The 14320-nt window shown below is 48.0% G+C and overlaps 1 protein-coding gene across 3 annotated transcripts in view; it reads left to right on the top strand.

The window, feature by feature from the left end:
* Window positions 1-13994, top strand: part of DLG3 (discs large MAGUK scaffold protein 3) — a 507232-nt gene extending 493238 nt beyond the window's left edge. For all 3 annotated transcript variants that reach the window (XM_029607251.1, XM_029607249.1, XM_029607250.1), the window contains one exon: window positions 12317-13994. In XM_029607251.1, the coding sequence (XP_029463111.1) occupies window positions 12317-12423 (107 nt within the window). In that variant the 3' untranslated portion in view covers window positions 12424-13994. The remainder of the gene's footprint in view (window positions 1-12316) is intronic.
* Window positions 13995-14320: the final 326 nt, after the last annotated feature.

The following is a 14320-nucleotide window of genomic DNA, read 5'->3' as shown; positions in this document are numbered from 1 at the left end:
CTTTTAAGAACAGTGTATGAAGCATTTGATACTTCAGCTCGGTCCTCTGTCCTCAGCGTCTGTGTTCGCAGCAAGAAGAATGGCTTGGCTGCACACCAGCACTGTCAGAGATGATGTCCGTGACAAATTGGCTAATCTGCCTTGTAAAGGGGATAATCCTTTTGGTGAGAAACTAAGAGAAACAGCTTTGTGCATAAAGGAACAAACCATAGCAGTACAATCAATTATATCTTGCATGAATGTTCCATACCTAGCCAAGAAATACTATCCCCAGTACAAAAGGTCTTTTTACCAGCAAAGACAGTTTAAGCAGTGCCATCCTTATAGATTGTCGCAATATCAACAGACAAGACCTCAGGCGCAAAACCCTCAACAGAGAAACCAGCAAAGAGGCCAAAAGCCCCAGCCGCAGCAAAAAACGCAACCTCAAAATCAACAGAATTTTTTAGTTAGGATCAATCACAACAACTGTTACAGATTGCGGGCAGACTCTGCTTCAGCAAGGAGAAATTTGTGTCCTCTTGCAGCCCCTCATCAACAAAGTGTACTGCTCCCAATACTTCCTAATCCCCAAAAAGTCTGGAGGTCTCTGACCAATACTGGATCTCTGTTGTCTCAATAAATCGATCAAGAGATGGAAATTCAAAATGACATCTCTGAAATCATTTCTACCCTTTCTCCAGCCCAACAATTGGATGTGCTCCCTGGACCTAAAGGATGTATACACTCACATCCCCATTCACAATTCGTATTGGCAATACCTCTGTTTTCAGGTAGGAAATCAACATTACATACAAGGTTACCCCTATTTAGACTCTCTTCTGCACTGAGAGTCTTCACAAAATGTCTGGCAGTAGTTGTGGCCCTATGAAAACAAGGAATCAAGATTTTCCCATTTCTCGATGATTGGTTCATAGTGTCTTCAGATCCACAGTCTCTTTGTCAACACTTACTCCAGACAATCCAAATCCTGGAAAGTCTAGGGTTTATTATAAATACGAAAAATCTCACCTCTATCCTTGTCAGGTTCTCCAATTTTATAGGAGCAAAGATTCACATGCCATTATGCAAGGTGTTTCTCCTTGAGGATGGGGCACAGACACTGCATGTCCTCTGCACAACACTCCTTCATCGTACCTTTACAAGTGTTCACCGTGTTCTAGTATTACTGGGACATATGGCAGTGACAATTCACGTAACCCCTCTCACTCATTTACACATACGACGGTTGCAATGGGACTTGAAGTTGTAGTGGAATTAGCGCAAACAACCCATGTCAAAGAGAATTTGAATCACAGCCTCTATGAAAAAGGACATAGCCTGGTGGCTAAGGCCCTTAATACAAGTGGAGCACCTTTCAGATACCCCAATCACCAATTAATTCTAACAACCGATGCCTCCAAGAAGGGCTGGGGAGTCCATCTTCTTCACCAAAAAACACAAGGCATTTGGCACAGGAAAGAAGCTCAATCCCCAATAAATCTTTTGGAGTTAAGGGCAATAAGAAGCACAGTAGTCACCTTTGCCCCAACCCTTCGGGGGAAGTTTGTAATAATCCATATGGACAATCAAGTAGCCATGTTTTATATAAACAAGGAAGGAGGGTCCGGTTCCAGGATATTATGCAAGGAAGTGGTACGGATATGGGAATGGACATAAAAGAACAACACGTTCTTTCAAGCATCCTGTCTTCCAGGTCTGGCAAACACAGAAACAGATAGACTCAGCAGAAGTTTTCACCCACATGAATAGTCCCTAGACCACATGGTGGCGAAAGACCTCTTCAGCCACTGAGGGAGCACCATGCATAGATCTGTTTGCATCAGAACACAACACAAAACTGATCAATTTCTACTCTATTCTTCCTGGCGATCATTGAATAGCACAGGATGTATTTCTGATCCTTTAGTCAGAAGAACTCAGATATATGTATCCCCTGATTCCGCTAGTTTCTCGAACAATTCAGAAGTGTATCTCAGATAAAGCAAACATGACTCTCATTGCTCCAGCGTGGCCACGACAACAGTAGTATGACTGTCTGATACAACTCTCTACATAGACTCTGATAAGACTGGGCAACTGTTCTTACATACTAACCCAGGGGAATGGAACCCTTGTTCATCCGATACATTCGTCCCTACAACTAACTGCTTGGAGGTTGAGCGAGAAGTTCTAAAATATCTTCAACTTCCACCTAATATCACAGATATTCTGATAGCGTCTAGAAAACCTTCTACAAGAAGGAAGTATATTTTTAAGTGGAAAAGGAATCTGGTGCAGCCAGCGGGCTCTAGACCCCTTTACTAGCTCCATGGCTGACTTAATACAGTACTTACATTCTCTTTCTACATCAGGCCTTTCAGTCACATCTATAGTAGTGCACCTGAGTGCAATAGCAACGTATCACACTTCAAAGCAGAATAAAGGAAAATTAGTTTCTTACCTGATAATTTTCGTTCCTGTAGTACCAAGGATCAGTCCAGGACACCTGGGTTGTGACTCCGCACCAGTAGATGGAGACAGACTAAAACTTGTGGGCGGAGCCATATATGCCCCTGTGCCAGTCACAGCCCCTCAGTCTTACAGAATGTCAAAGTAGAACACAACCAGAGAAGTAAACAAAACTAGATACCGCTAACTAACGGGGAAGAAACACCCCCTCTGGAACCGGACTCTCCAACCGAGAGAGCGAACAAGCGAAACAGAACAAATCAAAAAACACAGAGCGGACTCTCCATTACTTCAGCGCAGCACTGCGGGCGGGATCCTGGACTGATCCTTGGTACTACAGGAACGAAAATTATCAGGTAAGAAACTAATTTTCCTTTCCCTGTACGTACCAGGATCAGTCCAGGACACCTGGGATGTACCAGAGCAACCTACTGAGGGTGGGAAGCAGAGAGTCCCGCTCGGAGAACCCTCTCTCCAAAACCCCCGGAATCGGTAGCCCGAACATCCAGCCGGTAATGCCGGATAAAAGTATGCAACGACTTCCAGGTGGCCGCCCTACAAATCTCTTGAGGCGACACCTGAGAAGCTTCCGCCCAAGACGCTGCTTGAGATCGAGTCGAGTGAGCCCGCAGCCCCACAGGAAGAGGTTTTCCCCGCACCAAGTACGCCGAACCAATGGCCTGCTTGAGCCAACGAGCGATCGTTGTGCGGGACGCTGCAGCTCCTTTCTTTGGTCCAGAGAACAGGACAAACAGATGATCTGTGACCCGAAACGGATTAGTGACCTCCAGATATCGGAGAAGGGATCTCCGCACGTCAAGCTTCCGTAACTCCCTCTCTTCTGTAACAGAGGAGTCTCCGCACGCAAAAGCGGGCAACTCCACCGATTGATTCACGTGAAACGACGAGACCACTTTCGGAAGAAAGGAAGGAACCGTCCGTAAGGAAACCCCCGAATCGGAGATACGCAAGAAAGGTTCCCTACAGGACAGGGCCTGTAACTCGGAAACACGCCGTGCCGAGGCAATCGCCACCAAGAATGCCGTTTTTAAAGTGAGATCCTTAAGAGTTGCGCGTTTCAAGAGCTCAAACGGCGCCGTGCATAGAGCGGAGAGAACCCAATTGAGGTTCCAAGCCGGACAAGGAAGACGTAACGGGGGGCGAAGGTGCTTAGCACCCCGAAGGAAACGAGCAATATCCGGGTGAAGTGCCAGAGACTTACCTCGCAAACACCCAAGCGCTGCCACTTGGACCCGTAGGGAACTGCACGCCAGACCTTTGGCCAGACCCGCCTGGAGGAACGCCAGAACATCAGAGACGGAAGCCGAAGTGGGGTCCACCCCGCGCTGCACGCACCAGTCCTCAAAGACCACCCAGACACGGACGTAAGCCAAGGACGTCGACTGCTTCCTGGAACGCAGTAGCGTGGCCACCACCGCATCTGAATAACCTTTTCTCTTCAGTCGATTCCTCTCAAAAGCCATGCCGCGAGACAGAAGTGATCCGCATCCTCCAAACAGACGGGGCCCTGATGGAGTAGGGCCGCCATTCCCTGGAACCGAAGGGGTGCCGCTACTGCCAGTTGTACGAGGTCTGCGAACCACGGCCGGCGAGGCCACTCCGGTGCCACCAAGATCACGTTGGCCGGGTGCAACTCTATGCGCCGTAGAATCTTGCCGATCATCGGCCACGGGGGAAACACGTAGAGCAGCACATCCGTCGGCCAGGGAAGCACCAACGCATCGACGCCTTCTGCCCCCCGCTCTCGACGTCGACTGTAAAATCGCGGGGCCTTCGCGTTGTGCCACGTGGCCATCAGATCCATGTGGGGCACCCCCCACGTTTCGCAAATGAGAAGAAACGCTTCGTCCCCCAGCTCCCACTCTCCGGGATCCAGACGATGACGGCTGAGATAGTCCGCCTGCACGTTGTCGACTCCCGCAATGTGAGACGCTGCGAGGTTGCTGAGATGTAGCTCCGACCAGGCCATCAAGCGCTGAGCTTCTTCTGCCACCTGGGGGCTCCGTGTCCCCCCCTGCCGGTTGATGTATGCCACGGTGGTCGCATTGTCCGACAACACTCGGACTGCCTTTCCCCGCAGCAATGGTAGAAAAGCCTGCAGGGCCAGACGGACCGCCCTGGTCTCTAGGCGATTGATAGACCACTGGGCTTGCGATACTGACCATAGGCCTTGAACTGAGCTCCCTAGGCAGACCGCTCCCCAACCGGAGAGGCTGGCATCCGTGGTCACCACTGTCCAACTGGGCACCAGGAGAGAGACTCCGGCGGAAAGATGACTGGGGTCCAGCCACCACCGCAGGCTGGACCTCGCGTGTCCCGCTAGAGGAAGCGGTAAATGGAAGTCCTCCGAGACCGGCTTCCAGCGGGAAAGCAAGGATGACTGTAAGGGTCGCAGATGAGCGAACGCCCAGGGAACCAGCGCCAGCGTGGAAGCCATAGACCCTAGGACCGTAAGGTAGTCGCAGACCCGCGGCTGGCGAAGAGACAACAAGCGGTGCACCTGAGTTTGCAGTTTGCCCCTCCGTTCGAGCGACAGAAACACCTTGCCCTGCTTCGTGTCGAAAAGAGCTCCCAGATATTCCAAGGACTGCGTGGGTGTCAGATGACTCTTGCTGAAGTTGACCACCCATCCCAGGGACTGCAACAGATGGAGGACCCTGGCCACCGCCATCCGACACTGATCCTCGGACTTCGCCCGAATCAACCAATCGTCCAGGTAGGGATGGACCAGGAGACCTTCTCGGCGCAGTTGCGCCGCCACCACGACCATCACCTTCGTGAATGTACGAGGGGCCGTTGCGAGCCCAAACGGGAGCGCCCGAAACTGGTAATGCCGGCCCAGAATGCAGAATCTGAGGAAGCGTTGGAACGACGGCTGAATGCCTATGTGAAGATACGCCTCCGTGAGGTCCAGGGAGGCCAGGAACTCGCCTGGCCGGACCGCGGCGATGACCGACCGAATCGTCTCCATTTTGAAGCGAGGAACGCGAAGGCATCGGTTCACCCCTTTGAGATCCAGAATTGGTCGGGACGTGCCGTCCTTCTTTGGTACGATGAAGTAAATGGAGTAACGGCCTTTGCCGTGCTGGCTGACCGGAACGGGGGAGATAGCTCCCAAGTCCTCTAGGCGGCGGATGGTGTCTAGCACCGCCGCCTTCTTCTCGGGAGCCTTGCAGGGTGACACAAGGAACTTGTCCACTGGAGTGCGAGCAAAATCTAACGCGTAGCCGTGTCTTATCACGGTGAGGACCCACTGGTCCGACGTTATTCCGGCCCATCTCTCGTAGAATGACAGCAACCGCGCCCCGACGTTGGGAACGGCGTGCTGAGGCTGCGGCGGGAGAAGGGCCGACCCCCTTTCATTGTGAAGATTTGGGCGCCATGATGGCCAGGGCACCCCCTGGTCTACCATAGCGCCTCCCACGAAAGGACTGCTGGTGAAAAGACTGCTGCTGCTGCCGCCACTGTGGGGTACGGGAGGAGGAAGACCTGTACGATTGCCCCGACGACCTTTGAGGGCGCGACTTCCTGGGCCCACGAAAGCGGGACCTGGATGCAAAGGAAGACCGCGACCTGGATCTATCTTCAGGCAACCTGAAAGCCCTATTTTCCCCCAGGGAAGCCATTAAATCATCTAATTCCTTGCCAAACAGTAACTTACCCTTGAATGGCAGCGCCCCGAGGTGAGCCTTAGAAGAGCCATCCGCCGCCCAGTTGCGGAGCCACAGGAGGCGGCGCGCCGAGACAGCCGCCACCAGGGATCTAGACGAAGTGCGCAGCAGATCGTGGAGTGCATCTGCGCCATATGCTATTGCCGCTTCCAACTTATCCGCTTGCGCTGCCTCGTCCGCCGAAAGATCCGCATTGGCTTGGAGGACCTGAGCCCAGCGCAAGCTAGCTCTCAAAACGAAATTCGTACACATGGCGGCCCGAATTCCTAGCGCTGAAACCTCAAAAATCTTCTTGAGCTGTACTTCTAGCTTCCTGTCCTGAAGGTCCCGAAGGGCTGTCGCTCCCGTAACTGGAATAGTAGATCTCTTCGTTACCGCCGAAACCGCTGAATCCACCTTGGGGAGCTTGAGAAGGTCCAGCGCATCCTCCGGGAGCGGGTAAAGCTTGTCCATGGCCTTGCTGACCTTCAAACCTAACTCCGGAGTGTCCCATTCCCGGAACATGATGTCCGTTGAAGAAAAATGGAACGGAAAAGCAACTGCCGGACCCGTGAGGCCTAACAGGACCGGATCCATGTTCGCTTCTTGACGAACCACCGCCGGAGGGGGGTCTATTCCCAGTTCCTGGAGAATGGCTGGAATTAGAGGTGGCAATTCTTCCCTACGGAATAGCCGGACCACCTTGGGATCGTCGCCCTCCGCTGCCTGTGACGCCTTTCCTGCTGCAGCTGGAGCGGATCCGTCCCCTGCCACGTCATCGGCCCCTTTTTGTGGCTCTTCAGAGGCATCAGTGTCCGCCCCCGTGGAGGAATCCGGGTCCGCCTCCTGTGGGACGCCACGCGGAGGACGTTTCCCCCTGGAAGCACTCGGGGGCCCACTGTTGGACTTCTTCGCGGTGGAGCCCTGCAGGACTCCCTCCGGCCGCGCTTGCCCTTACTTTTCCTACATTTCAGGACTTTGCGCAGCAAAAGCGCAAAGTCCTCTGAAAACGAGCTGGAATCCGAATCAGCCTCATCTGGGCTCCCCGGGGACCCCGGGTCCCCCGAGGGACTCCCCCCCGCCGGGTCCCGCTGAGGAGACAGCGCAGGAGGCAAGGCCGCAGGCCCTGCCGCTTCCCGCGCCATTTCGCGGCCCGTGGCTAAAATGGCCGCCACTCCCGCGCTGAGCGGGAACAAATCCTGGGGCTTCTCCAACGCTCCCCCCCCGCTCGGCGGTGGTCGCGCGCGCCGCACACGAGTCCCCCGAGACGCCCCGGACGACCCTTCATCGCCCGGGATGCAGGAAGCGCATAGACCGTCGCGAGAGAGACGCGCGCGCGCCGAGCCACAGGCTCGGCAAGCGGAGCCACGAGGCATGCCGGTGAAACGGCGCGAAGAGGGCCGCAACAGAAATCAAAATGAAGAAAAGGAAAAAAAAAAATTTCGCGCGAACGGCCTCCCCCCTGTCAGCGGCGCCCCCCCCCCGAGAGCGGCGACGCAAGGAGCAGCCTCCCCCCCTGTCAGCGGCGCCCCCCCCGAGAGCGGCGACGCAAGGAACAGAGAGCCGAATAAAAACAGACAAAACTTTTTTTTTTTTTTTTTTTACAAAAACAAGGCCTGTCGCTGTCCGCGGTCCTGGAGCCCTAGTCCAGCAGGGGTGAGTGAACCGGGCTCCCCGGTGTCACCCCTGACACTGCTAATTAGCAAAGCTGGGTCCTCGACCCTAGCAGTGGCCTCAACCGGGGGGGGGGTAGTCCCCTCAGGACCTCTCAACCCCCCTGGGAGGCAGGGCAGACGGACGTCAGTGACAATTTAGCAAAAATTCCAATTAAAGAACCAAAAGCCTAACCTGGCCTAACCCAAAAGAAAAGAAAACCAACCCTGACGGAGTACCAGAATCAGGGCAGGGAGGAGCTGTGACCGGACCTGCACCATCTACTGGAGACAGAGTAAGACTGAGGGGCTGTGACTGGCACAGGGGCATATATGGCTCCGCCCACAAGTTTTAGTCTGTCTCCATCTACTGGTGCGGAGTCACAACCCAGGTGTCCTGGACTGATCCTGGTACGTACAGGGAACCCCATTTCATCACAACTCCTCATATCACATTTTATAAGGGGTTTATTACGCATCCACCCATCGGTAAGAAAACCTCCTGTACTGTGGAATATAAATATTGTCTTGGTAAAGCTAATGGAAGCTCCATTTGAGCCTATGGAATACCTTACTTGGAAGGTGCTTTTTCTAGACGCCATGACCTCCGCTAGGAGAGTAAGTGAACTTCAAGCACTAGTTAACTATTCTCCCTACTTGCAGTTTCACCATGACACAGGGTCTTGCTGCGTACTCACCCAACCTTCCTACAGAAGGTAGTGCAGCATTCCACTTGAACCAAGCAATCTCACTTCCTATTTTCTATCTGAAACTTCATGCGAATAAAAGGGAAAAACTTCTTCACACGTTGGACTGCAAAAGAGCTCTCACCTACTACTACCTAGCTAAGACTCAAGAGGACAGGCAACCTTCCCAGCTTTTCATCTCGTTTAATCTGAATAATCCAGGGAAAGCAGTATCTAAAAGAACTCTAACCAACTGGATAACGCCGTGCATTCATTTTTGCTACACCGAACACGCTTCAATGCTAATGGATACAGTGACAGTTCACCAGGTAAGAGCGACCACAAGCTTGTTAGCGCATCTACACAATGTGCCAATCCAGGACATCTGTAAAGCAGATTCACATCTCACTACTGTCTAGATCAACAATCGGTGGCAGACTGTGCCTTTGGGATCAGCAGTTTTACATCACTTCCAAAGAACTTAATAGCTGTCCACCAAACGCTTGGGTTGATAGCATAATATTTTTAACAAAGACTAACTTGAAGCAACCCTCAGCTTGGGACTCCCAGGACAGCATGGCTAAATAAACCTGCTTATCGACAGAAAAAAGCAAGTTTGCTTACCGTAAATGGTGTTTTCTGTTGATAGGATGATTTAGCCATGCAACCCCTCCCACCTCTCTGTGCAGCCTGTTCTAGTTGTTTTATTCAACACTACATTGATCAGATTTATCAAGACCTGAGGAGACTTGCATGAGGCGCCTGGAAAGAGCCGTGCAACTGCACAAGCAGAAAGCTCTGTGAACTTGGAGAGACAGCTCCGCCCCGTGACTCCAGATGATGTCACCCAGGACAGCATGGCTAAATCATCCTGCTATCTATGGAAAACACTATTTACAGGAAGCAAACTTGCTTTTAACTGCCTTTTTCACCTTACCGTTAAATCATGCCAGCAATCATTTGGGCTTCCTTTGTCCTTTTTAATGAAACATAGAAATGAAACATAGAAATGACGGCAGAAGAAGACCAAATGGCCCATCCAGTCTGCCCAGCAAGCTACGCACTTTATCCATTTTTTTCCCCTTTTTTTCTCTCCCACCTGTCACTATTGGCTTCCAGTACCCTCCAGCCCTAATCCCCCTCCACCCCACCACCAATCCAGAGAGCAGCGCTGTATCTGCATCCAAGTGAACGTCCAGCTCAATTAGGGGTAGCAACTGCTTTAACAAGCAGGCCACACCCTTACCCCATACTCTTACCCACCCCTGTTTTTATTTTTTTTTTGTAATGCTTTGTATTCGTGTTATATGGGCTTCCAAGAAAGTATTTTTAAACAATGTCCATGCCGCATGCAAATTTTTTAGCTTGGCAACTGCTTCTTTTAATTTTTCAAAATAATTTTCTCATTCTGTCTTAGTCTCCTTTTATATGCTACTGCAGTAGTTTTACTAAATGTCCTTCCTCTAGTGAAAATGTCAAATTTGATTGCATTATGATCATTATTGCTTAGCAGCTCTACCATAGTAACCCCCTGCCTCAGGTCATGCATTCCACTGAGAACAAGAGCTCCACTTCTGGTTGATTCTAGGATCAGCTGCTCCATGAAACAGTCATTTATGGTACCTAGATATATATAACTTCTCTTGTATGTCCTGATGAGACATACCAATACTGGAATAATTGAAATCTATTATTACTGTGTTGCCAATTTTATTTGTCTTTCTCGTTCTTGCCAGTTTGTTTCTTCATCTTGGCTAAGTGGACGGCAGTATGCACATATTGCTATACTTTTACCCCTCATACATGGAATTTCTATCCATAAGGATTCACAGTGCATTTGGTTTCTTGCAGGACTTATTCTGCTTGATTCTATGCCATCGTTTACATATAGTGCCACTCCTTCTCTAGTTTGATCAGCCCTGCCATGTCAATATAATGTATACCCTGATATCACTGTGTCCCATTGGTTATCTTCCTTCCACCGCAACTCTGATATGCCCGTTGTGTTTATATCCTTATATAATGCTATATAGTCTAACTTGCTAGTTTTATTTTTCAAATTTCTGGCATTCACATTTTAAAGTATGGGTTTTTTTGTGTTTTTAATTTTATTTGTATTCAAAATCTGCTTATTAGCAAATAATGCTTGCAGTTTAAAGTTATCTATGTACTCTTTATTTAAATCAATCTGGGCTACTTCAGCCTTTATAACAGCCTCTCTCTTGGGATATTCTAACTTACCTTTTTGCAAGTATGCTTGGAAGATGCATCCTTCTGAACCATGTGCTCCTGAGCGACTCTTTGCTTTTCCTCATGGTCTAGTATAAGCTGCTCTATCTCTTATAGAGTAATAACTATAAGTCCTAGCAGAAATGCAGGCACTTATGTAGCTGATCTGTCTGTTGGGCTGTGCAGCAGATCTAGGTAGAATGTTTGAGCAACAGACATGCTAGTATTGATAGCTATTTAGATTATTTCAAAGCTTTGTACTTAGCCATGGGAATGAAGGGGTGTAGGTGTGACGTAAGTGGGACATCTAGTATGTTCCTCTACCCAAAATGGAGGTGTACAAGGGAGGAAGATGACAAACGTGTCCTGGATAAGGAGAGATACAATACAAGCATTTATGCCCTATGTTTGGCAGCTGGGACATATCCTTGCAGTGTGGTCAATAATTGGGAAGAATGGATGGGTTATTTGTATTTTTAATGCTTTCATCTACTGTGTTACTATGTAAGTAGCAATAATAGTATACATCAAAAGTAGAGTATATATCTGCTCCTTTGTTTTCAGTTTTTATTTTATTTTTCCAGATAATTTCTGTGTTTATTATAATGAACAAAAATGGGAGAAAATCAGTGAGGACAAATAACTTTTATTGCCGCTGAATTTTCTCCCATTTTTATTCTTTATTCTAAATACTGATAATTCCTTGGAAAAATAATATAAAACTGAAAATGAAAGTCCCTAAGTTAGCTCTGCTCCAACTGCCTCAGAGCATCCGCATGAATGACAACCTCTTTTCTGGCCACTAAATGATACCGCAGTACTGACTGTGTGCCCAGATTCAATGTCCTCCCTTACCTAAGTACCTTCCTTGACTATGCTGATTGGTGCTTTCCCATTGTTGGGGCTTTGATTGGATAAGAGAGAGTCACCATCTTGCAGCACAGTATTGCTGCCAGCACAGCAGGGCAGAAGGGAGCAGCTGTTTTCTGCACAATGCTGGCAGGAAAACAGCTGGTATATGTATTCTGTGGCAGAATACTAATTGTGTGACCTGAGTCATGGAATAATAGGAAATGGGTAAGCAATTTCACTATATCAGATAATTACTTGGCCCTCACCTGTGTCCTAGTGCCAGGTTCACTAATCAGTTTCACCCAAGTTTGATAGATTTTCCAAAGCAGAACAATTAACACACAGGCTGGATCTTAAAATTTGCATTTCTGAGTGAAGAAAAGTAATGGACTCTAGCTAGTTTAAGGTAAAGAGAGAATTGTGCCCTTTTTACAAATGGAGAACGCTAAATTTCTCCTCATGTACCCAAGCAGAGCTGCATGACGAAAAATCAATGTGGAGTTTTAAACTTAAAGTACATCAACAGCTCCTGTTCTTTTCCCCACTTCTAAACAAGCGTTCCATTGCAGTGTGGTGAGGGCCTCCTACCCCAGTGGTACGCTGCTATCCAGAACAGAGTTGGATTGTCCTTTGCAGTGATCCTTTCAGTAGACAGTTTTGTTATTACTTGTACACCACTTTGGGCAGCATGTTTTGGTTTGGAAAATGGTATAAAATGCTTTTAGATAAATAGGTAGTTAGGCATGATAATCCTATTCTTTTTCCTTGATTTTAGCCATTGTACAGGGAGACTCGTTGGAGGAGATATACAACAAAATCAAACAAATCATTGAGGATCATTCGGGGCACTACATCTGGGTCCCATCTGCTGAGAAACTCTGAAGAAGTCCCCTTCCTGTCTACAGAGGAGACTGTCAGTTCCTCCCTCCCCTCACCTCATGATGGAAGTCACCAGGTGTCTCTTCCTGCCCTCTTTCTAGAGCTGTCACAGATTGAGTTTTCTAGTCCCTGGGTTTCATATTTAGTTTTGATTTTTATGGTTCCAATGAAGTGTGACTGTGTCCGTTCCTGCATGGACTTTTCTGCAGTTCCATTAGACATTTTAAAATCCCATTGGAGATTTTTTTTTTTTTGTTATAACAACAATCAACCAACAAATAAATAGAATTTATTAAGATGGTGAGGAAGAGGAAACCATAAAGGATGGAATGTATCCAGGACCTGCGTAACAAAAGGGTCAGGCGTTTACAGGATCCTCAGAAGACCTGGATACAAGCAAGGCAGCACTGTTATACAGCTAAAACACTTTATTTATGTCTATACATGTTTAGTATATATATAATTTTTATATAATGTATATGCGTGTTATATATATTATATACATTTTATATATATATATGGACTAAGGGGACTTTGTAATGAGACTGGTTTATTTGCAAGAATCTTTTAAATTATACTTGTGTTCCTGTCACTCTGGAGCTATTGGTGTATGAGCAGGGATGGTAATAAGCCTCTATGGACATTGGCAGTGAAGTTTGCTACTCCCAGCATCAAATGTTCAGTCCTCTAGCAAGGGACAAATGCTAAAGAAAAAGAGTGACCGAGAAAGCTATTCAGAACCATCCTTGCAGCTGTGGCAGAAGAATGCGTGAAGGTAGTATGAGGAGAAAGCCAAGGAACACTTTTCACATTTCTCTCCCTTGTCTGCAAGAGGATCTTGGATTTCTTTTGTAATTTATTTTTAATCTAATGTAACACCTACCCTGCTGCAGTTTTAATATTTGAACTTCATTTTAATAGTAATATGAACGGGTACAAAATCCATTTTTAAACACTTATTTTCAAAGAGTTTCATTATAACTACTTTAGACTAAGGCTTTCATAGCCTGAAAATCTCCTGCAGAACAACTGAATGCAACACCTGATTTGTCTGCTGCCTTTTCTTCTGATGGGGGTGGGGGGGACTGGGTTGGCATGCAGATTTGTGAGAAAGTCAGGAATTCCTCTCACTGCCCAGCAGTGATCTTGGTCTTGGCCTCCTGGGGGGGGGGGGGGGGAATCTTCTTTTCCATACTAGTCCAATTCTTTGTAAATGGAGCAGAAATGGCCAGACTCCCCAAGGGCTGCTGCTGGAATGGAATTTAAATTGCATATCTGTGTGCCATAAAATCAAGTCAGAAAGTTGCAGGTTGAGTTCAGTGATGACTGTAGGAAGGAGGTTCACATGTTAACCCTAGTCCCCTCTCTGTACCTCTTACTGGTGGGCATTATGTTGGTGGCAGAGGTTACTGGACTGAAAGAGGACAATTGCCATCACAATTTGTGAGCTTTACTTTCCCTCCCTAAAATGTCCATGAAACCTGTGTGGTTATGTTTTTAAAAAAAAAAAAAAAAAAGACAATGTAAAATTTTAAATAAATTTTTATCAGGGAGGCAAATGGTTCAGAACTAAAGGTGTGTTTGTCTTCCATAGTATCATGTGTCTTTTGAGTTTCAAGTGGCAACTGTTGTTGTCCATATGTGAGGTTATTTGGCTCTGAGTTGTATTTATATGAGAATTTTTCATTGAGCTCTAGCCAATGTGGAAATGAAGCAAACCCAAAGTGGCAGTGTGGGGGCTTAGTGCAAGGGAACTTAATCTTTTTCATTCCTGAAGAGGGGAGAAATGATCTTTATTGTGACTGGCTCAAGGAGAACAGAGCCAGCCCACATCTTAGGCTGCACTGGTATCTGGTGCAGTGTTCATTCCATTCAGACCCTTCCACTACAAGACAGTGTA

Source organism: Rhinatrema bivittatum, chromosome 6 (assembly GCF_901001135.1).
Source record: "Rhinatrema bivittatum chromosome 6, aRhiBiv1.1, whole genome shotgun sequence".
NCBI lineage: Eukaryota > Metazoa > Chordata > Amphibia > Gymnophiona > Rhinatrematidae > Rhinatrema > Rhinatrema bivittatum.
Note: the sequence above shows the minus strand (reverse complement) of the source record. Positions and strands in the feature narration are given on the sequence as shown.